General features: G+C 47.6%; 1 protein-coding gene across 3 annotated transcripts in view; it reads left to right on the top strand.

Moving 5' to 3' along the window:
* The window catches only part of IRF3 (interferon regulatory factor 3), a 430,041-nt gene extending 403,449 nt beyond the window's left edge, over positions 1-26,592 (top strand). For all 3 annotated transcript variants that reach the window (XM_069605200.1, XM_069605192.1, XM_069605193.1), the window contains one exon: positions 24,517-26,592. In XM_069605200.1, the coding sequence (XP_069461301.1) occupies positions 24,517-24,684 (168 nt within the window). In that variant the 3' untranslated portion in view covers positions 24,685-26,592. The remainder of the gene's footprint in view (positions 1-24,516) is intronic.
* The last annotated feature ends 366 nt before the right edge of the window (positions 26,593-26,958 follow it).

The following is a 26,958-nucleotide window of genomic DNA, read 5'->3' as shown; positions in this document are numbered from 1 at the left end:
TATCACATTTAGTGTGTCTTATGAAATACTGTAGATACTGTGCCAACGACCCTTGCAGCACAACCCCCTCACTGTGCTCCATTTGTTTTTGACAGCACACGCAGAACACCCAGACGCCAAAGTCTTCTTATCCTAACGAAGGCCCGCATAAGGAAGGCTTATATTCCAGCCCCAGAAGGGCCGAAACACTGTGGTGTAGACTTTGACTTTTGAGTCACAGTTCTGCGAAATATTCACTGTTTTTGTTTCCTGTAACTGTGCTAATGTGCACCTTGTGTTATACTTGTTTATTTGTTATGACCCCTGTCTTGATATACCTTGACAGTAGGATATGTACTTTGTAGATTTTCTGTACTTCACTCCAAGTGATGTATCTTGGTGATATACCCATTGTAATTCACGTTGCCTTATCAATGAAATACTGCTGTTCTGTGGTGTTTTGTGTCTCCTAGTAGACATTTGTATGTGGTTGTTTCAAACCATAATGACATTTTTTGTAACAATTGAGGTCTGTGATCACCATTGATCGGTGTGATTTGTTTTCCCTACGTGCTTAAGGGGTCCGTTTTTGTTCTACTGACCCGTTCATTTGTGTCTGACGCCTATTGGGCAGGCTCATAGACGGGCTGCAACTCCTATCAGCCATAGCAGTCGTGAAGACCCCTCTCCTTCATTCCACACATCTTGGACCTTGCCAATGAGGCCCACTTTCAACTTCACCTCCTTAGAGCCACTCTCCTTTTCCTCACCTTCCCCCAGAAGCTCAATATCACTAGAGCTCTGGTCCTCTCTAGGCTGGACTACTGCAACAGCCTCTTTCTCAATCTACCTCTTTCTTCCCTCCGCCCTCTTCAACAAATTCACAATAGGGCTGCGAAACTTATCCTTGGCTTCAATCCCAGGGACCATATCTCTCCAGCCCTAAAATCTCTCCACTGGCTCCCAGTCGCTGCAAGGATCAAATTCAAGACCCTTTGCATCATCCATAAGGCTGTCTGGTGCCTTGGACCTGCTCTACCGGCAACTCTTTCTCACCAAATACTCTCCCGCAAGACCCCATCGATCTTCTTGCTCCAACTTTCTGCTGGTCAAATGCTTCCCGGAGTCGAGAGCTGGGGCAGATCTCTCTCCTCGGCTGGCTCCCCCCTCTGGAACAGTCTCCCTCTCTCTTTCTCTCCATCTTGAACCGGTTCACCTCAAGTTCAGTAAATAACTCAAGACCTTTCTTTTCTCCTCCTCCTCCTCCCGTCCCTCCCTCCCATGCTAACCATCCCCACAGCTACTGAGATGTGCAGCCTGGTCCCTCAAGAGTTCATCATTAAGGTCCTGGCCATCTGCCCAATCGCCTCCAGCATCCGCCCCTCCTGCTCCCCTGTGGGCCCACACATGCCATTTGGGTGTTCTGTCTCAGCCCTGCACTTATTTGATGGGCGTTAGACCTCCCTCTTTGGCTTGTGATGTCTCTGCCCATGCCCTTACATGTTACCTCCCCAACAGGCACCTCTGGCACTTCCCCCCTGGGGGACCCGTTTAGCACTTACCCTCCCACCCCCTCCTCTTTCTCTGCACCTTGTCACAAGGCCTAGTAGCCACCACACAAATGCGGAAACGTTGTCGCTGCGTAAACACCCACGCAAACAGACATTCCGCCACAAAAAACAGTGCAAAACCTGTGGCCGCCCCCACCGTCACGGACACGGAATCACCGGAAGCGGAAAAACCATGACCGCGAAAACCAGAAACAGCCATTATTTAAACCACAATCCACTGCCATCCTCAGACACCACAGGCCAGATCACCTCCCTGTGCAGCAAAAACCATCAACCACCATGGCATCCAGGATCCTAGCACAAAGACAGCGAAAGCAGCGCTTCAGTGAGGCAGAGCTGATACTGCTTGTGGACCATATAGTGCAGCATGCGGAAATGCTTTTCAGCTTAGACCAGCAAAGCACCACCCAGCAACGCCGTAAGGAGGTGTGGGCTGAAGCAGCACGCAAGTGCACAGCAGTGGGGGTGACAACACGCAGCGTAAAGGACTGGCACAAGAGGTGGGATGACCTCAGGCTCAAAGTGCGCAACCTCATTGCTGCACACTGCCAGCACAGCACTGGCACTGGCGGAGGCCCTGCATCACCACTGAAACTGCAGTTGTGGGAGGAGCGCTGCAGCAGTGTCCTCCACCTTGAGGGCATACACAGCATTGGCGACGCAGGAGTGAGCCCAGCTGTAGATGCCAGTAAGTGCAGAGTACAAAGCCATGAGTGTGAATGGACCCCAGGAGTGACCCATGGACCCACTGATAATCCCCCGCCCAGTCAGGGCAGGAGTGACCCAATGGACCCACTGATAACCCTCGCTCCCCCAGTCAGGGCAGGAGTGACCCAATGGACCCACTGATAACCCAGATGAGAAGCAACACACCCCCAATACATGGCCCCTGGACATAGACACAGTGCGTGACCGAGTACAAGCAGAGACACATACACCTGAGTGCATCAACAGTCATATGTGTGTGCATGCAGGTGCTCACTGATCATCCAGTTTGATGCATGTGATGGACCCATCAAGTACCAGCACACAACTAACAGCATGCCCTCTGTATACCCACAGCCATGTCAAGTGACATCGACAATGCCCAACAGGCGAGGCAACGTCCACCTGCACGTAGCCAACGCAGCACCCCTGCCCAGGAGGACGAGGCAAGCTGCTCCAGAACACAGGCACTAGCTACATCTGGCACGGATGCACCAGCCGACGCCACCATCCCCATGCTGCCTGCCTCCACACAAGTGGCACACACACACTCACCATGGCCACAGATCCCATCCTGGAGACCATCTGCACTGCATAGGAGGCTGCATGCAGTGACAACAGTGCCGCAGCCATCCAGGTTGAGCTAGGAGGACAGGGGGTGGGGGACAACATGGATTACCTGTAATCCCTCCACAACCTACAGTTCAGCCCCCCCCTCAATGCATAGTCCCATGAGGTCACCAATGCCCTCCATGGCAGAGTTGAGTGCCCGCATGCAGCGGATGGAGGATCAGCAGGCCACCCTAACGCAGCTTGTGGAGCTGCAGCGGGAGGAGGCCAGGCAGCAGCGGGAGAAGGCCAGGCAGCAGCGGGAGAGCAATGCCACATCGGTGCGTCGGCTCTCCAGGGCCATTGGACGTTTTGCCACCACCATCGTCACCTTGACACGCCATGTTCCGGAAGGCAACAGTGTCACATCCACCATTGCAGAGTCCATGTTGGTTGTCCAGCAGGCGTTACTTGGACATGTGCCAACAGTAACACCACCAGTGCCGTCCACCAGCACCACCCCATCAAGCTCCACCACTGCCAGCCCATGGAGGCGCTCTAGTCGGCTGACTGGACCCTCCGGCAAGGACGCTCATGCGCACAAGCGCCCCTGGAAATAGTGCCATGTGGAAATGGCTGTCCAGAAGACATTCAGGGACACAATGGGTGTATGGGGGTGGGTACGTTTGGGTGGTGGGGGAGGTCCATTATGGGGTTAGTGTTTTGGGGCCTGGTTGGGGATGGGTACTTTGGATGGTGGATGGGCACGGGTGTACAGCTTTCCTATCAATACACCTTCTTTCCTGCCTTGTTAAAAATAAATCACCTTTGAAAATTCTTTCACGAGTGGACATCCGTAATTTAATTTGCAATCAATCCATTTATTTACCTGCATCTTCATGTACATGCAATGCTGTTCATGTGCAGTCTCTCAAAAGTAAATACAAATGAGTGTATCCCGTGCATGTTGTCCATCTTGTGCCCCCCCGCAAGGGAGTGCAGCCATCGCAACCCCATCAGCAACCTCTGTATCTGGGGCAGCGGAATGTTCCTACGCATGCACAGATTGTGCAGCATGGCACACACAAGCACTATTTTACACGTCTTCACTGGATTGTACAGCAGTGATCCGCCAGATCTGCTCAAGCAGCGGAACCTGGCCTTCAGTAGGCCAAATGTCCTCTCGATCATGCCCCGTGTGCGGATGTGTGCCCTGTTGTACACCTCCTCATGCCTGTTCCTTGGCCTCCGTACGGGTGTCATCAGCCAAGGCGTGAGTGCATATCCTGCATCACCTACATGGGATGTAAATGGAGGGGACATGTCAGTGTTTGTGGTATACATGTCTTCATCAGATGCAGTTCAATCATGTGTCATTAGTCAATCATCCATATGGCCCAGGCAGTGGTCCGACCAGTGGGCGATTACCATTTTTGGTTCATTGTTGTTGACACTGGCTTTTGGACTTTCCCAACAACTTGCTGGGCATATTGTGTTGCCCTTGCGCCCAGTAGTGGGTGGCGAGTATAGCATTGTGCAGTGATGTACACACATGGAGGAATCACTCAATAGACTGTGATGAAGTGGTAGATGCAGTATGTCTCATGTGTACACATCATGTGCATTGGGGGCAGTGGTGCATAGTGTGGGTGGCTTTATCAAGTGGCTCAAGTTGTATGAGCTTGTACTAGTCTTGGTTCTGCATCTCCTTTGCCAGGGTGTGTATTGGCACACTTTGGCCACCTGTCATGGGTAGCTTTGTGAGTTGTGGGTTGTGGTGACTGTCCATTACATGGGACAGGGGGTGATGCATTTGCAGTTGTAGCAGGCCACTCACACGTCATTGCCCAGGGCACCCCCCCTTCACAGGGCCCGTGCATTGGCAGTTGTACTCACCCAGTAGCCATGTGCTTTGTCCAGCATAGCGTTCCATGTACCGTGGCAATGTCGAATTCCGCAGGACCATTGAGTCATGTGTTGACCCCGGGAAACGTGCGCAGAAAAGTGTTATCAATTGTCCAGCGTCACATACCATTTGTACATTCAGTGAGTGGTACAGTTTCCTATTGTGGTACACCATTTCCATTGCACGTGGTACTGTGAGATCTTTGTGGGTGCAGTCTACTGCACCAATGCAATTTGGCATGGCGGCAATGGTATGGAAGGTCAACTTGGTGGCAATGACTTGGGCAAGGGTATGGGGTAGGGCGATGTGTTCCGACACATGGTGCAGCAGGACATCCAGTACCTGGGCCAGTATTCTTGAAAAACAGGTTTGTGAGAGCCCGTGCAGATCACCAACAGTGTGCTGATACGTTCCAGTGCCAAGAAAATGCAGTACCGGCACCACCTTCAGAAGGTGGGGGGGAGGAGAATTGCGGTCGAAATGCCAATGCGGCTGCTGATGTCGTCCTCAATCATGGTGGTGATGTACATAATTGTTGGACGGTCCAGCCGGTATAATGTGTGGATCTGTCCTGGAGTCAGGTTCCAGGGTGAGGCTCTGATATGGGGTATTGCAGGCTGCCTGCGGGGTCATGCCGCCTGCACAATTGGGTTTGACATGGGTGCAGGGTTTGCTAACTGCCGCCTGCACCTACTCCGCCTCCTCCGCCTCCTCCTCCTCCTCCTCTGCCTCCTCTGCACCATTACTGCCACCACGTGCAGTGCTGCCTGTAGGTTCAATAGCCCCAGTCCCAATGCTGCTACTGCAGCTGCCTGCATAGTTGTGCTTGGAGTTCGCCTGGGTGTGGCCCTTTTGTAGGCTCCCAGTGGCCTGCTCGGTCTAGCTGGGCTCATTTGGTGCACCTGTGGACTGATTCAGATCACCAGGCACTGTTTAACATCATGTCTGCGGTGGCGCCGGTACCGCCACCTTGTCCACGGAATTTCCGCCGTTTTTATGACAGAGTTTCCATGTCCGTGCTACTTGTAATGCGCACGGTGTTACGTATTGCCGGTAATGGGGGGGGTTTCTGTGCCAACGCAGTTTCCGGCTGTGTTGACTCCATGGTGGCTGTTTCTGGTGATGGTATTTCCGGGTTTGATGACTAGAATTCGCCGATCCGGTAAACGGTGCCGGTACGGTTATACCGGCAACGTTCCATCTGGACCGGCGGACTCGTAATGAGGCCCATTGTTTTGTTGTATAAGCACCATATAAATAGACAATAAATAAAATGCAAATACAAATGCCAGGCCCACACAAGGGCGGAGGACCTAGTCTTCTGGGGCAACAAAGCTGCGGAAGCGTAGCACGCAGCATATTTCTCTAAAATCACAGACTTTGATACCCCATCGAACACACCTGCTCGTGTTCACAACATGATTCTAAAGGAAGGCTGTAATACTTTGCCAGCCACACAGATAATGGAATTTCAGGGAAGAGCACTGATAGAAGAGAAAGAATTATGGGCGAGAAGGGGATGTTCAATATCCCCCCACAAATGCTTTGTGGCTAGAGTAGATCACAGGCAAGCTAGTGATTCCAACAGCACTATTGCAGATTGCGCTCACGCTTTTGGACTATCCTACTCATCTGGGTAAGGACGTACTTGCTGCACACATTGGGAACAGTTGTTCGAAATATGGCAGAGCATATCGCTGCATTCATGGAAAACTGTCACCTGTAAGAAATGTACAGCAGGGCATAATTTACGTGTAGCGAGAGGAGCCATACCCCGCCCAATCAGGCCCTTCCAACACCTACGTAGACATGATCCAGGTGTGCCAGTGCTACCGCTACATGATAGTGGTTGCGTGCCTGTTTTCTGGATGGATCAAAATCAGTCCCTGCTCACACCCCGACCCTCTCAGAGCAGCAAAATTCATTGTTAGAGAGGTGTTCCCACAAGGGGGCGGGGGCGAGGTCCTGCGGTCAGACAGTGGACCCAATTTCGTAAATTAGACTTGCGCACATCACAACTCTATTTGAGATATGGCACACATTTGCCTTTGCTGATCACCTGCACACGAAACAGGGGCTGTGAGAAAAGACTGCAAACATGAAAGCCACCTTAAAAAAGGGATGGCTCCATTGTTTGCCCTTAGCCCTGTTCGCATTGCGCAATCAGCCCAGATCCGACCACCACTTAACGCCCCATTAGGTTGTAACTGGATTGCATGTGCGACTCCCCCTGGCTCCTCACACTAGGGCATTGACAGACACCCATGCCACCTGCGACGTGTTTGGAAATGAAATGCACAAATATGTTGAGTCTTTCATGGTTGGTGCCTCTTATTTCTCGCCAACTGCAGGCAAGGCGGGAGAGGTCGAATAACAGTGAAGAAGATAACACCCCATGAAGGACTTCTAAAGCTGCCACTACTTTACCCTGGGGACACTGTCCTATTCAGTAACTTAGTCCGTCCTTGGTATAAGCCCAGGTTTGACGGGTCGTACATCGTAGAGAAGGCCACAGACCATACAGTTAAACTGAGCGTTAATAAGGTCTGGAACTACATTGGAGACGTTAAGCCCTGCTGAGGTGAGACCTCCTCCTGCCCAAATGAAGACGATTTGATGCAGGAAGAAGAATAAGACAAAGAAGAAGAACCACAACCGCTGCTAACCCGGTCCAGGACCAAACAGTTAGGGAAGGACAAGATGCACACATAGATTAGGCACATTATATTTTCCTTACAGTAGGTATTCATCGAGAAAGTACAGACTGTCCGAGATATATGGTCCCCAATCGACAGATGTCCTTTCAAGAGTATTTCATTAGATTCGTGATAGGCAGAAATAGAGCGGATGATTCCTTCACAATTCTTTTTTCACGCTTTTCTTCATTATGTAGCTCAGACCTACCCACAGTTGACCCAAAGGGATCCACCCCTCATTGACCTACTCAGTGATTCGCGAATCCGTATTGTGTGGGAGCGATTGTTCAACGCAGCATTCGCCCAATACTATAGACTTAGAGCGTAACCTAACACAATAGCCTCATAACTATGCATTTTTGAGGCTTTTGCAGACCCTTGGAGCAACATAAGAAAACGCTCGGTAATAAAATGGGAAATGTAATTCGTAACACTGTGATACTGTGTTGTGCCTTCTGCTGTATCCACCTCTTCACCCTCCTTGTGCTACGAAGAGTGTTATTTTCACATCCGCAAGCTTTAACCCCTTCCAATGTAACCCCTATCCATGCCATCAGGGAAGCGATATCTGGGCTGACGCTAAGCACTGCTAAGGAAGTAAAGAGACTTAGGCGCAGTGCAGACAGACTTCAGCCAGGTAAATTCTTATCTAACTGATTCGGCCTGTATTTCAAACAACATGTGTTATAAACACATGGCCAGGCTAGGAACACAAACCACCATAGAAAGCTGTTACGTCTGTTCTCTCCTCCCCTGTGCCCTACGTGCATCCACATTATTCGTGGCAAATGAGATTACAAAGGCCAGAGCACAATGCCTCATGCATTTATCACTCTGCACCACAAGAGGATGATTCCAAGGGAGGCGAGCCATAATAAGATAGATTTCCAGAAATATGTTCCCATATGAAGGTAGTTACATCAAGACTCAAATGTTGGACAATTACTAGAGTACAGACAAGACAATAGAATATTATGTCACTGAAGGCCAGCAAAAGGGAGAAACAAGGATAGTGACACAAAAGAAGTTACACTGCCACAAGACAGGACCAAGGGAGAACAGAGGAATGCCAGGAAGCTCGAAGCGACCGCAGATGCTAGTATATGGACAAGTATACACAGCAGACCGGTGGAAGGAAGGAGTGGTTGGGAGCAAAGCACATGCGCTCCTAACAGTTCCAGTGGAAGTCGTGCAAGGGGAAAACGACAATTGCCACAAGGAAGCAATTGCGAAACTGCTCACATCGGTGGAAAGTGAAGCAGGGCCCATGCCCACCATACCACTTGAAGGCGCTTCTCTATGTTTCCAGAATGATGGTCCAGTAAAGGTTGGAGAGAATAAGGGCTGTAAGCAGATCTCGGAGGTACCAGGCATGAAGGTCTAAACAGCAGTGCTTATGGACCACTACTGGGCAAGGGCATACCTGCAACTGCCACCCAACTTGGAGGGATATGTTCACTCGTAAAGTTGGCCACACCAGCATTGCTAGTGCCCTGGAAGGACATACAAGCAGACGGATTCCCCAAAATGGATACTCACCAAAGGAAGAAGAGATCTGTAGGGTTGATCAGAGTGAAAAGAGGGAACTATGCATCATCAAAAATGGAGGAGTCCTTGATTGTTATACCACCAGAGCACAGACTGTTCAGCAGAACGGAAATGTTCTGTAACGATGGACGTGAAGAAGTCCAAACTAGCACAAATGCCAAATAGCTCCATATAACGCGTTGGGAGCTAATGCAGATGAGAAATTCAACCGTCAAAGGGTTCAATGCCATTAAGAAAGAACTGCGAGCAGTGAGGTTAATGGCTATCCAGAACAGATATGTTCTGGACTCCTCCTCCTCACGGCAATGGAGGGAGGCGTTTGCGCCAAGATCAGATCTTCTTGCTGTACATTTATTCCTGCCCATGATGAAGACAATGGGACCCTGACAGAGTCTATTAACCGGTTATCAGAGCTGCATGCTAAAATGGAGGCAAAAATGAACACGGTAGGAAAGGACGAAGGCTGGCTTTCATATATCTTCTCATGGATACCAACATGGATGGCTAACGGACTGAAGGTGTGGCAGCCCTGGTACTAGTGCTGTTCGCCTTTTGTGTCATCAGGATAGCCATCACACAATGCAAAAAGACCACCAAAAAGACTAAAGGGATGTAAGTATTGGTAGACAGAGACTGAAGAAGATGAAGAGACAAAGATATGGAATACCTTAAAATCACAACTAACGCAGTGTCTTCTGTTCCTCGGCAGGAACACTGTTCGAGTTCCCTTTCAACATCCGTGACTATTGGCGAAAATGGGTTTGGTCCAACCCTGGAGGAGACTGCAGTTACTTGACATGGAGTTTGGACGACCATGCAAAAAAAAATGGACATTTCGGAGGGATAACAAAGGTTTGGCTCCAAAAGTTACATGTGAGCAGAGAGAATCGTGTAGATAGCGTGGTCGACACGTCGACCCGGGGGGGGGGGGGAGGTGGATTGAAGACGGAAGTCCAAGTATGGCCCTCATGACCTCATCCCAGACACTTAGACACGACAAATGCACCTCACTCCAAGGCCCGTCACCGCTATAATCTCAGACTTTCAGGCCATACCCAGTTGATGATCTGGAAGAGATGGAGATGCCATCAATTGAACAAGTCGACTGACCGCAAATCAAGAAATCAATGACATCATCACTGACATTACGATATAGCTGTACTTAGACGTGAAGTAAATCGCCATCTATTTACAAAGTTAAACAAACATGCATTAGCTTATTGCATATAGACACGAAACACAAGCTTATGACTCAAGAAGGTAGATGACAGACAGACTTATCTCTATATATAGTCACATTCTTTGCCAAAGCTGAACCGAAAGACACCAAAGTATACATATACCTATCTTGCACATGCTTGACTGCCACTACCATGGAAAAGCCATAAGGACAAATATGAAAGCTATAAGCGCACTGAAATGAATGATGAAGGGGAGACAAGTTTCGAGTACATGGAAGTGCTTGCATGATCGCTGCAGCCAGAGGCAAGCAGAAATGATGAACCCAGCTAAGGACGCGTAGAGACGGAAGGTTCCTGGTTACCAAGACGATAAGCCACCTGAAATTCCGGCTAAAATTACAGGCAAGAGAGCAAATTTTCGTGGTCTCAACACATGTGGCCCAGCAGAACTAGACAATGCCCATTCAATCGAGGTGGATGGAGAGAAACTGTTCCCGCCAAAATCTGAGGTGGAAAGATACAAGTGTCGCTCATGAACTGCCAACTGAATTCACTCTCCCAGGCTTAGGTGATCAGAGATGGCAACATTAGGAAACACCCAGCCCAACCATGTTCATTCTCATTGTCTTGAGAAGGTACACTCAGCCTGGTAATCGTCCAGGGTCTCATGGGTGGGAGGACCCACTCTACCCAATCCAGAGTCACCTTTCACGTGAAGATATATGTTACAGGAGTCAATGGTCTCTCTGCAGCCCTGCAACCTTGTAGATTGAAACATGCAGAGGCGGTCCCAGGAGGAGCCACCAGATATGGCTATCCAGTAATAGAATTAACTACTATAGGACATATACCTAGTTCACCTAAAATGATCAATGTGAATGCCTGGTAGGTGTCATGATCTCTGCTTCCAAAAGGTCAGGGTTTTCCCAACTCCCTTGGAAGCAGATCCATAACCCAGGTTCCGAGTGCCAACCAGTCCCAATTGGGACCTTTTGGACCCAGTCCTGGCGCCAGTGGCACCAGGCTCATAAATATGCCCAGTCCCAGCGCTGGAAGCGCCGGGCTCATAATGCTTGGGTGGACTTACCTGCAGCAGACCATGCTGCTTACTTGCCTGCCAGTTGAGCCTCTGATCCTCTTCTGTTTGGAACTACTTTTCCTGTTGGGTGGGGCAGGAGCCACTCCCTAGATTCAGAACACTGGAACTCTTCTGGAAAGCAGGAACTCTTTTCTTACCTAGGCGTGGCTGTGGAAGGAGACACCTAAGCACTACAGGAGGCTATTTAAACCACACCCGATGGATGAATCTTGCTTTGCGTTATTCTGCATCCTCTGCAGCAGAACGCTCATCGTGTCTTCTGCATCTGATCCTGGGCCTAAGGAAAAAGGCTTACCATCCTGAATCCAGTCTTCAGCAACACCTATAAAGACAAGAAAGAACAGGTTAGCATTACGGTCTTCAGTGACAGCTCTTCACTTACCTGGTCCATCGGCTGTCACCAACGCCTCGCGCTGCATTCCGGCATCTGAAAGACAAAGGCTTACCTACTCTTCGTGCGCTCCAGAGGTCTTCACACTGCATTCTGGCATCTGAAAGACAAAAGCTTACCAACTCTTCGCACGCTCCGGAGGCCTTCGGCGCTGCATCCCGCATCTGAAAGACAAAACAAGGTGCGTTTAAAGACATTGGGGAACTTTAATACTCACGTGCTATTACTCCTTTCCACATCTAACCCAGTGGGTATTCCGGCACCCTGCAGCCGCTCCGAACTTGTACCTGCAAAATAAAAAGACAGTTAGAGCGCATCGTGAAGCAGGCAACAAGCGCTTACTTGCGTGCTTCCAGGCGCTTCTATTCATCACACGGGCTCCATCTTCAACTCACTTCAGCCCGTCATCCGCCATCGCCGGAACCCTGCAAAACAAGAAACATCATTACTAAAGACTTTAAAGACATTAGAATTACTCGAAACTTACCGTTCGTGCAGTAAACGACGGACAGCAGTCCTCTGAAGTCAAGAGGCCTGCTCCCCTTATCCAGTGAAGAAACCGGTTACAGCACCCTGCCCCGAGGCAGATGGAGAGCACAGCGTTCACTTACCTAAGGTGAGAGCGTTAACCTTTGGGGTTCTACAGGAGAAGAGAAAGGGAAGAAGAGAGAGACATTCAATAACCAAGTTCCTTAATCCCATATTTTCTATCTGCAGACATCTTACCATTCGAGTCAGACATACAGTGCACAGAGGTCCAGCCCAAAGAGCCAGCCGTGTGTTATACATCACCTTTGAAGATACGGTATACGCCCAATCAAGACCGGCGCCTCTACGGGAATCAGGTGAGCGTTACAGAACGCAAAGCCTACCACAAAACTCCCGTCCAGGCGCTATGGAAACCTCGGATACCGACCAGCTAGCCCAGTTACTTGGGGAACTAAGGGCAGAAGTGCATGCAGCCCGTCAGGAAACGAACGCTCTAAGAAGGGAACTGATTATTTCCAAGGAGCGAACAGATGATCTCGCTAGACAATTGCTACAGTCAGAAGCCGGACAGACCCCGTTACCCGCATCTGGGGGAAATCTTCCTTCTACATCCTCTATGAATCCAGTGCAGATCAACCTACCTGGGAATGTACCTCTGGCTCCGCCCGAACGATTTTCTGGTGACCCAAAGAGGTTTGCAGTATTTATCAATCAGTGCCGGTTGCATTTCTTATGCCGGCCAGCAGCCTTTCCAACTGATCAAGCTAAAGTAGCTTTCGTGCTTTCGTACCTTAGTGACAATGCGGCAGACTGGTCGATCCCTCTAGTAAATCAAGATGATCTGGTCCTCCATGATTTTCAAGCTTTTCAGCTCAGTATGGAAAAACTGTTCGCAAGACATTCACAGGGGCAGGCCTTGGACAATGAGCTTCTTTCGTTGCGACAAGGTAATCAAGACCTTTTGGCTTATATTGCGTCTTTCAACAGACTGATAGTGGAAACTCAATGGCCTGAGGACAAAAGGATTACGCTGTTTTATAGAGGTCTACGTGGAGAGCTCAAAGATGTGTTAGCCCAAGTAGTGAATCCCCCACAAGATTGTTCGGACTATATAGACTTAGTCATTCAAATAGATCACAGGCTGCAGAACAGGAAGGCTGATCGTTCCAAGTTTGATGCTCGAGTATTTTCCAAACCGCCAACTCCTTCCAAAGGAGTAGACTCCGGGGAACCCATGCAAATAGGGGGTCTGAAAGGTCCTCTAACACAAAAGGAGCGGGAAAGGAGAAAACAGTTGCAATTATGCCTCTATTGCGGAAACTCAGGGCACTTTCTTCGAGACTGTCCGGTGAAACCTGCCAAGAAGGCAGTAGGAGCTGCAGTTACCAAAGTTACAAACTCTGAGCAGGGAAACGACCTCGCCCGACAAGAATAGAGGTCCTCTTGCCGAGCGTGAAAACCAGTTCTGTGGCCTCGCATTTCGTGATACCTATGGTCCTCATTAGCCCTGATAATCCGGATCGATTACATGCAATTGAAGCTTACATCGACAGCGGTGCCATCGGCAATTATGTGGATCATGAAATGGTTTTGAGGATGAATCTAACTCTTTGTCCCAAGGCTGTAAAGGACGTCATTACTACGGTGGATGGTACGGAGATAGCCTCCGGGCCAGTAACGCATACCACTCAAGAGGTGACGCTAGTAAGTCAAGGTGGACACCATGAGAAGATTGTGTTCGATGTGATCAAGGCCCCTCAGTTTCAGATTATTCTAGGAATACCTTGGTTAGAGAAACACAATCCTCTGATCGATTGGCGAGCAAGAACGGTCCAGTTTCCAGAATGTGTCTCTACTTGTCACCCTCCACCTGGTGTTGCACTGGCAGCAATTTCTTCAGAGACTCCCCAGTTACCTCCCGAATACCTAGAATACCAAGATGTTTTCCGGAAGGATCAGGCTAACTCTCTACCTCCTCATAGGTCTTATGACTGCCAGATAGACCTGATACCTGGATCTACTCCTCCTTGTAGTAGAATGTATGCCCTCACCGAGCCTGAGAACCTTCACCTTCGACAATACCTGGGTCAATACCTGGCAAATGGGTTAATTCGTCCTTCCAAGTCCCCTGCTTCTTCAGCTTTGCTCTTCGTTCCAAAAAAGGAAGGAGACCTTAGAACTTGTATAGATTATCGCTCCCTGAACCAGATCACCGTTAAGAATAGATATCCGTTACCTTTGATTCCTGAACTCCTGGACCAAGTCAGAAAAGCATGCATATATACAAAGCTGGATTTTAGAGGAGCTTACCACTTGGTACGAGTAAAAGAGGGCGATGAATGGAAGACGGCCTTCCGCACCAAGTATGGGCTATTTGAATATCAGGTCATGCCCTTCGGACTTTGCAATGCCCCGGCCGCCTTTCAATATTTTATGAACGATGTCCTCAGAGAGCTCATAGATGTGTGTGGTGTTGTTTACATTGACGACATCCTCGTTTATTCTTCATCGGAATCTGAATATCGGAAACACGTGAAAAAGGTCCTCGAAAGATTGCGTCAACACAAACTTTTCGCTAAGTTGGAAAAATGTGTTTTCAACGTGACTGAAGTTGAATTCTTGAGATTCATATTATCACCTGGCGGAGTGCGTATGGATTTAAAGAAGGTCGATGCAGTTCTCAAATGGCCATCACCATCCTCCGTAAAAGGTGTGCAAAGCATGTTAGGCGTTGCTAACTTTTACCGCAGGTTTATCCCCGAATTCTCTCGAATAGTCCAGCCCATCACTGCCTTGTTAAAGAAAAACAAACGTTTTGAATGGTCTACCGAGGCGGAACAAGCTTTCCAGGATTTGAAGACTAAATTTATCTCTGCACCAATCTTAAAACACCCTCGCGCCGAACTCCCCTACATCGTGGAAACTGATGTTTCAAGCCTTGCCATGGGGGCAGTTCTATCACAAAAGGACCCGGTAACCAATCAGTTGCATCCCGTGGCATTTTGGTCCCGCAAATTCTCGCCTCCTGAAATCAATTACACGATTACTGACAAGGAACTTCTGGCTATCAAGTCTGCCTTTAAGGCTTGGCGGCATTATCTGCTGGGGGCCCGACACACCGTTACTGTGATTACGGATCACCGAAACCTGCAATATTTGAAAACCGCAAAAGCCCAATCCTCTAGACAACTCCGTTGGGCATTATTCTTTGCAGAGTTTGACTTCATAATTACCTATCGACCTGGTACAAAGAACGGTAAAGCTGATGCCCTTTCTCGGATGGGAGTGGAAGAACACTTGATCAACCCTAAACCTGTACCAATCATTCCCGAACAAAGAATTCTGGGTGTAATCGCCACAGAATCCATAGAGGAAGTTAAGGATAAAGCCAGGCAACATGCAACTCCAGCAGACATACAGAATTGGCATCTGCAGGGAAAGGACTTTGCAGTAAAGGACAACTTATTGTATTTCCAAGAACGATTATACCTACCCAGCACAGATTTACAGAAAAAAGTAATCTCTTGTTATCACGATTCTTTAATGGAAGGACATACCGGTATGGCCAAGACCTCAGAAAAGATCAAGCGCTACTTCTGGTGGCCGTCTTGGAAAAAAGATATCAGAGACTTTATAATGTCCTGTGGAGTATGCGCCCAAAACAAGAGTCAAAAGGAAAGACCAGCTGGCCTCTTACGCCCTATTGACATCCCACCTCGCCCTTGGCATACGCTTTCTATGGACTTCATCACCGATCTACCTCCATGCTCCGGATACAATACGATTCTAGTAATCGTGGACTTATTCTCCAAGATGGCGCATTTCATTCCGCTCAAAGGCTTGCCAACAGCAGCAACTCTGGCCCGAGAATTTCTCGAAAACATCGTCCGACTGCACGGTTTTCCTTCGGTTCTAATTTCGGATCGAGGTAGTCAATTTATTTCTCATTTTTGGCGAAGTTGCTGTCGGTCGGCTCAAATTGATGTGAGACTATCGACCAGTCACCACCCTCAGACCGACGGACAAACCGAGAGGACCAATCAAACTCTGGAACAGTATTTACACTACATGCTGCGACAAACTGAAAAAACTTGGAAAGACATCCTTTGGATAGCCGAATATGCCTACAATAACTCTGTCCATTCGGGAACTGGGAAAACCCCGTTTTTTCTTTTGTACGGCAGTCACCCTCGAACCTCGGAGTTGGATCCTCTCCAAGATCTTGAAACACCAGCAGTAGACTACCTGCATTCTACAATCACCCAGGCCTTTAAGGAAGCTGTTTCTCACCTTCAAAGGGCTAAAGAGCAATACAAGAAAGGAGCAGATCAACATCGGAAGGAAGCCCCTCAATATCAAGTAGGGGATCAAGTCTGGTTATCCACCAAATATCTACCTCTAAAAGGGCCACGCACATTCAACCCAAGATACCTTGGTCCCTATTCCATCACTACCATAGTAAACCCAGTAGCGGTCAAGTTCGACTTGTCCCCGCACATGAAAATACATCCGGTCTTCCACGTCTCTCTATTAAAACCCGTGCAACCTCAAACCCGACTAACTAAATCTCCAAAACCTATCCTAGTTGATGGAGAAATCGAGTTTGAAGTCAAAAGCATTCTGGACTCCAAGATCTCCAAATCTAAACTATTTTACCTAATTGACTCGAAAGGCTACGGCCCCCAAGAGAGATCCTGGGAACCTGCTGAATATGTCCACGCTCCTCGCCTAATCAAAAGATTTCACCGAACATTTCCTGACAAGCCAAAACCCCCGGAGAAGCCCGGTTTGGGAGGGGCCTTGAGGGGGGGGTACTGTCATGATCTCTGCTTCCAAAAGGTCAGGGTTTTCCCAACTCCCTTGGAAGCAGATCCATAACCCAGGTTCCGAGTGCCAACCAGTCCCAATTGGGACCTTTTGGACCCAGTCCTGGCGCCAGTGGCACCAGGCTCATAAATATGCCCAGTCCCAGCGCTGGAAGCGCCGGGCTCATAATGCTTGGGTGGACTTACCTGCAGCAGACCATGCTGCTTACTTGCCTGCCAGTTGAGCCTCTGATCCTCTTCTGTTTGGAACTACTTTTCCTGTTGGGTGGGGCAGGAGCCACTCCCTAGATTCAGAACACTGGAACTCTTCTGGAAAGCAGGAACTCTTTTCTTACCTAGGCGTGGCTGTGGAAGGAGACACCTAAGCACTACAGGAGGCTATTTAAACCACACCCGATGGATGAATCTTGCTTTGCGTTATTCTGCATCCTCTGCAGCAGAACGCTCATCGTGTCTTCTGCATCTGATCCTGGGCCTAAGGAAAAAGGCTTACCATCCTGAATCCAGTCTTCAGCAACACCTATAAAGACAAGAAAGAACAGGTTAGCATTACGGTCTTCAGTGACAGCTCTTCACTTACCTGGTCCATCGGCTGTCACCAACGCCTCGCGCTGCATTCCGGCATCTGAAAGACAAAGGCTTACCTACTCTTCGTGCGCTCCGGAGGTCTTCACACTGCATTCCGGCATCTGAAAGACAAAAGCTTACCAACTCTTTGCACACTCCGGAGGCCTTCGGCGCTGCATCCCGCATCTGAAAGACAAAACAAGGTGCGTTTAAAGACATTGGGGAACTTTAATACTCACGTGCCATTACTCCTTTCCACATCTAACCCAGTGGGTATTCCGGCACCCTGCAGCCGCTCCGAACTTGTACCTGCAAAATAAAAAGACAGTTAGAGCGCATCGTGAAGCAGGCAACAAGCGCTTACTTACGTGCTTCCAGGCGCTTCTGTTCATCACACGGGCTCCATCTTCAACTCACTTCAGCCCGTCATCTGCCATCGCCGGAACCCTGCAAAACAAGAAACACCATTACTAAAGACTTTAAAGACATTAGAATTACTCGAAACTTACCGTTCGTGCAGTAAACGACGGACAGCAGTCCTCTGAAGTCAAGCGGCCTGCTCCCCTTATCCAGTGAAGAAACTGGTTACAGCACCCTGCCCCGAGGCAGATGGAGAGCACGGCGTTCACTTACCTAAGGTGAGAGCGTTAACCTTTGGGGTTCTACAGGAGAAGAGAAAGGGAAGAAGAGAGACATTCAATAACCCAGTTCCTTAATCCCATATTTTCTATCTGCAGACATCTTACCATTCGAGTCAGACATACAGTGCACAGAGGTCCAGCCCAAAGAGCCAGCCGTGTGTTACACATCACCTTTGAAGATACGGTATACGCCCAGTCAAGACCGGCGCCTCTACGGTAATCAGGTGAGCGTTACAGTAGGTTTCTGGGGTGGAGCTTGGTTTTTTGACATCACACGTGGATAAAACCGGGTAACACATGCTCAGAAGACGAGAACCCTGGCGAATTCATGTTTTTCTAGTATGATCCCTGTCGTTTTGTTAGATATTGAAGACAGTAAATGTTGCCCCATGGCTGACTCTTCCATTCTTGCTGCGGGGAGTTTTTGATGGGCCCGAGTGTGTCTCTGCTGGTAATTGGGGTGACTGCTATAGAGCCCCTGCTGCTACAACACGGGTTGAGTGGCACCCCCTTCTGTGCGTTCTGACCATAAAAGGATGTTATCCATTCTTATGCATTTACATAATGGATCCCTGGGGTGGAACATATTGTCCTCTGTTCAGTAAATGATATCGTCATGTTTAATTTAATCATGAAGTCTTTCCCCAATATCTTTACTGGTGTCTGGTGGGAATATAATAAATCGCAAAGCCAGGTCGTGTTCTCCTATGGTTATGGGTAAGCTATCTGTAAATTGAACCTTTGTCCTCGCCCCAGAAAATCCCAGTGCGTCCATGAATATACCTGACATGGGTAATTTTCCCTCTCTAACACAGGAGCATGTAGCTACAGTATTGACTAAAAAGGAACATTTCTTGTCACCTATGTCCACCCTGTCCCGTTGAATTGGTTCCCTCCCACTACTGCCCCCGTCCAGATTCTCAGTGTTGATGCCTGTGGCAATATGTTTGCGGCCCATGGTGTCACTGCGTTCTGCTGTGCTGGTACCAGTGACGGCATTGGAGCTTGTTGTGTCTCCATTGGTGCTTGATGCGTCTGCATTGGTGCTTGCTGTGTCTGGGATGACATCCCCTGTTGCGTCTGCTGTATTTGCTGTGTTTGATACTGCAAGTGATCTTGGGCGTAATATGTTGGTGGCTCTGCGTTGTACAGTGGGGGGGTATCTGTCCACTTGTTGAAAATTCTGTTGCATCCCTCCTCTGCTTCTGCATGCACATTAAATGTGCCCCATTTTCCCACATGTCCAATGCTGTTGTGGTAGTCCTCCAAATTGTGTTTGCCCCCTGATAAACCCTCCATCTTGCTGGTCTGGGAATCCAAACCCTCTGCCTCTGGGTGCAAACCCTCATCCCCGGGGGTAATAGTTGTACCGCTCACCCCCCACTCCGTACAAAGTTCCCATTTGGGCCTGGCTCCGCCTGCTGAAGCTCCTGCACAGCATTACTTTCTCCTGCATTTGTCAACATAACCCCATCCATTGTCAATTTTGACAATTTCTTTTGCACCAACTTTGCTTCCTCTATCTTTCTTTCCTCAACTTTCTTTCTGTCATTTTCTTGTTTTAACCTACAGTGGTGAACAATATTCAATTGTATCTTGGGCCATGGTATTGCCTCTATTCCCACAAATTTCTTTAATTGCCTCTGTACTTCTTCGGGGAATCCCTAACTCAAAACGTGGTAAGAAATTGTGATATTTGTGTCCCACGGTTCCCTCGTCTCCATTTCTCTTGAATGTCCTGTATATATGTAGCCAGGGCCTTCATCGGGCCCCATTTCCCATGTCATGATTGCCCCCTTGTCTGAGGTGTCGGGTATTGTATTCTCAGTGCCCTCCAAACCCCAGTTCCAAATGTATTAAAAGGTGCTAGTTATGTCGTGTGTTTTGGGTGGTCACTCCAGAAACCATCCCTGCTTCCAAATGTCTTCTGATTGCTCGCCCAATATAGCAGGGAAAAGACTATTTAGGTCACCTATCGCTAGTGTCATCACAGTTGCCATTCTTATCAACTCACAGATCCACTTTCCTGCCCCACTGCAAGCATTGGTAGTTTATTTTTATCTGTCTGTGGCCATGGTATAAATTATGCTAGTCCTGCCTCTTTCTCTAATAAGGGGATTTGGTTCAGCCCTATGCCCAGTCCCAGCACAGCTGCACCTCATGTCTTTGTCATCTCGTCTGTTATGCTCACTCTCTTCCGTTGTGGTAGATTTCTCAATCTAGTCACAGATGTTGTTCTTCCTTCTAAACGGTCAGAGTGTGCCTTCGGGAGCTGTGGATACTCAACGGCTTCTGACCTCCTCGTTGGCTCCTCCATGTCTGCCCATGCTACCTCTCTCCCTATCTGGGTAAATGTGGATGGGGCTTGTGCTGCCTCGCCTTCTCTCTCTTCATCTTCTTCATTTTCAAACATTGTGTCGTCACTTTCTTCGTCCTCCTGGTCTTCAGAATCTTATCTCCCAAGGGGATCAGTTCTGAATGTTTCGTTCATCACTTCCTCCATTAAATTCCTGCCTTTTTCTAACTGTCCCGCTTTCCACCTTTCTATTGCCCCAATAACCTCCTTCCTGTTGCTGTCTAGACTAACTTTTCCTTTGCCTAGCTCCTTCTTCCTCTTTATCCAGCCCGTATGTCTGCGCATAATGGTATCAGCTTCCTTGCACCCTCTCTGTATACTCCTTTCTCGTTCCCCGTCTTAATCTCGACTCTTCTCTCGTTTCTTTGCTCCTTCCTCTCCCCCCATCTCCTTTCCCTTTCATCGGTCTGAAATGGTATGCCCCTTAAGAATATCCTCAACTTCTTTTTCAGTGCCTCTCCCTCTCTTCCTGCTTTTCTCCTTCTGTCCTCTGTTCTCCCTCCAGTCTTCTCTCCTTCCTTCTCTCCTTCTCTCTCCCTCTCTCTCTCTCTCTCTCATCATCATCCCTTTTATCCTTCTCCATCTCTTGTGTTCCCTTTCTCGCTCCTCCTCCTCCACTCTTTTCTCTTCTTCCTCTTTTCTTTGTCTAACTTCCTTTGCCTTCTCTTTGGACTCATCAATGCCATTTCCATTGAGTTGAAGCATTATCTGTCCTCCCACCCCTTTGCTTGATATGATGGCTGTATCCATCTTATCATTTTGCCTGCCTCTCTCTCTGAATCACTTACTCTGCTTCTGTTAGCCTAGCTTGCAACTCACAGCGCTCATCATACCCTGCATGTGTGGATACTGGTCGTCGTTTGCTTTTTTTCCTCTCCACTTACAATGTCTTCACTGCTATATGCAGGAGATGCATATGCAGGGTTAGTATATTCTGCTGCTACTTTTAATACATGTAATGGGTATAATCCCTGTTCAGTCGGGGACTGCTCCTTGCTCTAGGGAAGAAGAGGAGGAGCTGTGAGTGTCATACACCCTTTGTCATGCTGATTAAGCACCCATTCCTTCATCTCTGGTTCTATTATGTCCTCTGATTACATTTTCTATAATTCAGGTATACCTATTCTGTTTCATAAATGTTTTCCCTTGTATAGAGCATGTAAATATGTACACGTGTTGCAGTACTGTCTTCGAATTAGTGCCTTCTTTAGCCCCACCTCGCTGCTCCTGCACCAGACCACACCCTTCGATCAACACCACCGGTTTCTCTTTTATTAATGCCCCGTAATGAGGCTTACCACGTGATCTTTCCTGACACATGTCAGAACCCAACTCTCTTTTGCTCTTATTCTTCTGTTATCTCTTCACAATCCCCAAATATACAAAGAGTCTGCCCCTCCATTTTGCCATGCCTATGTCATGCTTGCATCCATTAATCTGCTGAAGGTCTTTGGTATTGTCTCGCCTCTCATCCTGCGACCCGCCAAGCCTTACCGGGTGGCCTGCAGGGACCGAACAGGACTTTTCTCCAAGGGTGCTCCTGACAACCCTTCTCTGTTGCATGTGTTCCCGCTCTCCATAGGTCACCCCTGCAGTCCTTGGGGGATGCGGCAGGGACTTTGACTATTCAAGAACGCTTAGCCAACCAGATCCTCTGCTACCATGTGTTAAGGCTGGCCCAAAAGTCCCAGGTATGTCAGAGGTATAGGAGTCAAACAAAACCGGACTCAAGGACAAAATAGACAAATTGCATGGCAAAACCCTGCTTTATCATTATTCAAATAAAGCAAGGACAGCATACACGCATTGCAATCTCAAAGCTCTCTCCGAGTAAATACAAAACAACTCTTTAAGTACCTTGGACGTGTCATGCATGGCGTATTAACATTATTGCAATTTTATAAAAGCTACAGGGAATGGAGATTGGTTAAGGGATGTGGCTACATATAGATCACATAGGGGTTAACCATTTAATTGGACTAAGCCTTTCTGATGGCCCCACCTGAGAACACCCTTATTTCGATAAAGGTAAAACTACATCATCTCTTCATTCGGGGATTAGTTGGCCTATGATTCGATGGGCGGCATGACACTACAGGTTTTAATAGGTTGGCATCACACTACCCAACCCCAGGTCATCCAGATATGAGCCAGAGAGGGTGTAGAGGGTAGAGAGGCTCATGGATTTCAGTTAAAAAAAAAAAGATACCATCCCTCATCTTACAGGTTTCCTATCTTATGCTGGCGGATAATGAATAGACAGTATCGCCAATTATGAGTCAAGTTTTAGAGGACCATGAATGAAATGGAATTAGCTCCTATTTATTGGAATTTTAGCTAATTGTAACTTGTGGGTCATTTTCCCACCAGAGACACTCTTGAGTTGTTCTTCATGGGGTTTTGTTGGCTTGCTATTCTAGTGCACCTGGTAAACAAAGGACAGTTGTATTTGTATAAACTTTTAATGAAGCTGGGAGTATCCTGCTTGCGTCAGAACTGCTATCTCGTGCCTTCGCTCTGCCGGCCCCATCCTTCCTATCTTGCTTTAACCATGGCTCTAATTGCCAGCTACCGTCTGAGCACTGCACGAGTTCTCTCAAAGTCTTGAGGCCTTGGCCTATTCAAAAACATTCTGCAGTGTCCATTTTACAGAAGATGGCTGCCCAATTATACCCTGGTTTCTATGTTAGCGAGCTATACTCGTGGGTCGTTCATGTTGCATTCAACGTATACATTGGTTATGTTAGTGTTCTTCATGTCTTGTGGAGCTATGTTAATATTATTCATGTATAAATGCATATTTGACCTAGTGTACATGTTCTTCATCTGGAGTGCATATCTACTTGTGTCTGGGGGGTGTGTGCCTACTCCTTTTGTTGTAATGTTAGCTTGGCTGCTTTTGCCATCTTCTGCTTAGATTGTCTATGTCTTGTTGTACCTGCCTGGGATAAGGGCTGTATGGTTGTCTTAGTGAGTAACACTGCGGGGGCAGGGCAGACGATATGGATGGCTTATACATCTGCCTCCTGATATAGGGTCCGGTCCGGTCTATATCAATTTCTGCAGACATATCCAGAATAAACCATAACGTCACAGCACCTTCATCTGCATTTTTTTTAAATGTCCAAGACAGCAACCAGTACAGTTTCCATTCCACGTAAGGGACAGAAACCAGATTGAACAGTGTCTAAATAGTGACATTTCTCAACATGTGCTTGTAGCTGAGAAGTCACCAGCTTTTTCAGTAATATGTCTGGCAAGTTAAACCTGCCACAGGACTGTCCTTCTATAAGGCTTTAAGTACCAAGGACTACTTTTTTAACAGTGGGATAGCAGTAGAAATGTTTAAGGCTGGAGGCACTGTCCCTTGAACTATGGAGAGGTTGACAAACATGATCAACAATGTGTCCAGAGGAGTTGCATAGGTCTGAGCGACACATGCAGGTGCTATGCCAAATGTATGCTTTGTAGGTTTTAAGCTCTGGAGGAGCATGCATATGGTGTCTGAGGCGACCATTCCAAAGTCAAAAGGAAGTATTGATTGTTACCAAATCTCATATGTGTGGATTTAAGGTTTTGGCAGATATTTTCCTGAATGGTTTTAATTTTTTGCATGAAGAGCTCATTAAAATAGTTGGCTAGTGTAACTGACAGCACCAGGCAAGATGAGACAAGGCAGGTTTAGATGGAGAACAGTTCCATAGCCCTATTAATAGCTATTATAGTGTTATTCTGCCAAAAAATAGCTTTAGCCATAAAAATAGATTTTGTATACGCATAAGAGCTGATTGAATGGATCCCTGCATTTCCTTCAAGCCTTTTCTTCCTGCTGATAGCCTCTCTTCAAATTCAAAGCAAGGGGGAATATCCAGGATTGGAGTATTTTTTAGGGTGACCCAGTTGCAAAGGGGCAATATCACAAATTGTTTTAACCCATTCATAGACCGCAACATACTCAACATCGCCCCTCCTTCTGAATGATCTCACACATCCCCTTTTTCTCTTTCTCCAGGTCACCCCAGTTGTGTTCAAGCTGTTGCATGAGATGAGTTACTCCCTGGGGGCCTCCTCCCTCCACAGCTCAGACATAAACCTGCAGATCTCAGATTCGCTCTCCAGTGGGAATTTCCTCGGTTTGTTGCACAAGTTGGAGGAGAAGATGGAAATCGAATTCAGCTAATGATCCACCAGCGAACCCTGCTTCCCCAGCTTGCCACTGGTTCCTTATTCAACCTGGCTGCGCCTTATAGAAAATGCTATGTGTAGGCATCAAATGAGAACTCTGCTGCACCTCTGCCACTGTATCACACCAATACCTCAGAAGACACCAACAAAACATGCATGCAACTTCTTCATGTAAGGCCCATGGAAAATCCAGAGAAGGCATTCTACTTTTCTGATGAGCGTACATTCAAGGTTTACCTCCCCTTCCTGTAATTACTTTAAAGACTGTTGTCTTCTAGGAAGAAAGATATGGTCACATCCCAAGACATGATCAATCGCCGTAGCGTCTGATCTTAAGAGCAACCAAACAGCCTAGTCGGAACTAAGCGCTGGACTGATAAATCTGCATTTACCACTAAAGAGCAATGCGATTTCCAGACCACCAGAGGGCATGCTTCTGTAACCCTGAGGATGCCAGAGCCAGTCCTGTTTGATCCTAGTTTGAATATCACATCAACTAATTGTAAAGACAGTAAAAAGGAATCTATAGAAGAGTCAACTGAAACCAAATAGTAGTGTAGATGTTATTCGGACCATACTATAGAAGTTTGTGGGTGGATGAATACACATTTGAGAAACAGGCTTGGGTGAACCATAGTCTTGTTGACACCAACCACTGGCATCCCAATGGCCCCGGGTAAGTGAAGTTTGGTGCTGTTAAATGAGGCCTCACATATACTTGATCCCAGTGGAACCCAGCTACAGATAATCTTACATGTGCCCAATGAGAACTTGACTCAACTGGTCCAGGTGAGACACAATTAGCTTATATCCCCCCCCCCCCCCGCCCCACAAAAAATGTTGTGGTTACATATTCAGATCAGAGTGGCCCTCTAATTTCCACTAATACCCAATGGGACCTTGATTTACTCACCAAACCCACAGTTGGGCATCCCTAACAACACCTCTCCTACAAACATGCCAGGTGCTCAATGGCAAGCAAACATTGGCATCTATCACTGTAGTAATAAACGGGAAATAGACCACAGAAAATATCTTCAGCGTACCAATGGGATGTTAGCCCGTCCACCTATCCTCTGGGTAACTAACAGGAACCTGCACTTTAAACCAATCCTACAGGTACCCCCATGGGAACTGGAATTCTCTATAGCAGTAGATCCTAAAGGGAACTTGAGCCTCAACCAAATCTGTAAGTACCTAGTGAAAACTGAACTCCTAAGCCAATTACACTTCTAACCAAATTGGGCTGAACACCAGTGTCAATTCCACCATTACCAGTAGAAATAAGACCTCTGAATAAAGCCTACTCTTAAGGATCCATATACCTCTGCCAACTCCAATGGTACCTAAAGTGAACCCTCCATCTTAGCCAATACCGGTGCCACCTTAAGGCCTTCCCAACCAATGTCACTAGTTCCATGTTTTAATATCCCTGCAAAAATAACACCATACAAAAATATCACCATATTTTTGTGGCGATATTAAGGCATGGAACCTGCGGGGGACACCCCCGCAACCGCTGCATTATTTTTAATGAACACCCCCGCTCCCAAAAATGATCCCTGTTCCAGACGACCATATATTCGGCGATATTTTTGGTGGGGATAATATGTAGTGATACGATGTCACCATCCCCCATGCAAATATGGTCCCATCTCAAGGCATGGACAGGTCTATGCTGCATTAATAATGTTTGTACGATCTCTTCAGGAGTCTAAATAGTTTTTGGATTCTTACTCTAGGCCAAAGGGTTTCCCCACTTACCTGTTCAATCTCTCAATATTAAATAAACAGTGCGCATTGGGAAATGAGACCACTCGTCGCTCCTTTTATACTATGTATATATATATATATGTGTATGTGTACTGCATTTCTAGTTGTTAATAAAATAATAATAAACATGTGTTTTTTTTCTATGTTCACTGCCAATTGTAATAAATAACTGACAAAAGCCAGGCCCTACTAGAAGGAAAGGAATCTCTCAGATGGTCCCACTTGATCATTCTCCGGCCTTCGTTACCATAAAGCATGGATCCTCTTTGATCTGCAAGCATTGGATGGTGGGGGGGAACAAGTGTGCTTGTACAGTTTGCGTTTTTTTCAGATAGGCGCTCCCAGGTGGCCAAATCACCAATTCACAGCCAAATAACCTTGGGGGAGCTGAGGGGTGAAGCCTTTCTCCTACATCAGCTGTTTTATTTGTAAAGTTGTCAACCAACATATACCCCAAAATATTGGTGTGAATCCTTGAAAGAGATCAGTCTTATGC

The sequence above is a fragment of the Ambystoma mexicanum genome, chromosome 1p (genome assembly GCF_040938575.1).
Source record: "Ambystoma mexicanum isolate Mex_15411 chromosome 1p, UKY_AmexF1_1, whole genome shotgun sequence".
Classification (NCBI taxonomy): domain Eukaryota; kingdom Metazoa; phylum Chordata; class Amphibia; order Caudata; family Ambystomatidae; genus Ambystoma; species Ambystoma mexicanum.
The sequence above is the reverse complement of the archived record's forward strand: the minus strand, read 5'-3'. Positions and strand labels throughout refer to the sequence as shown.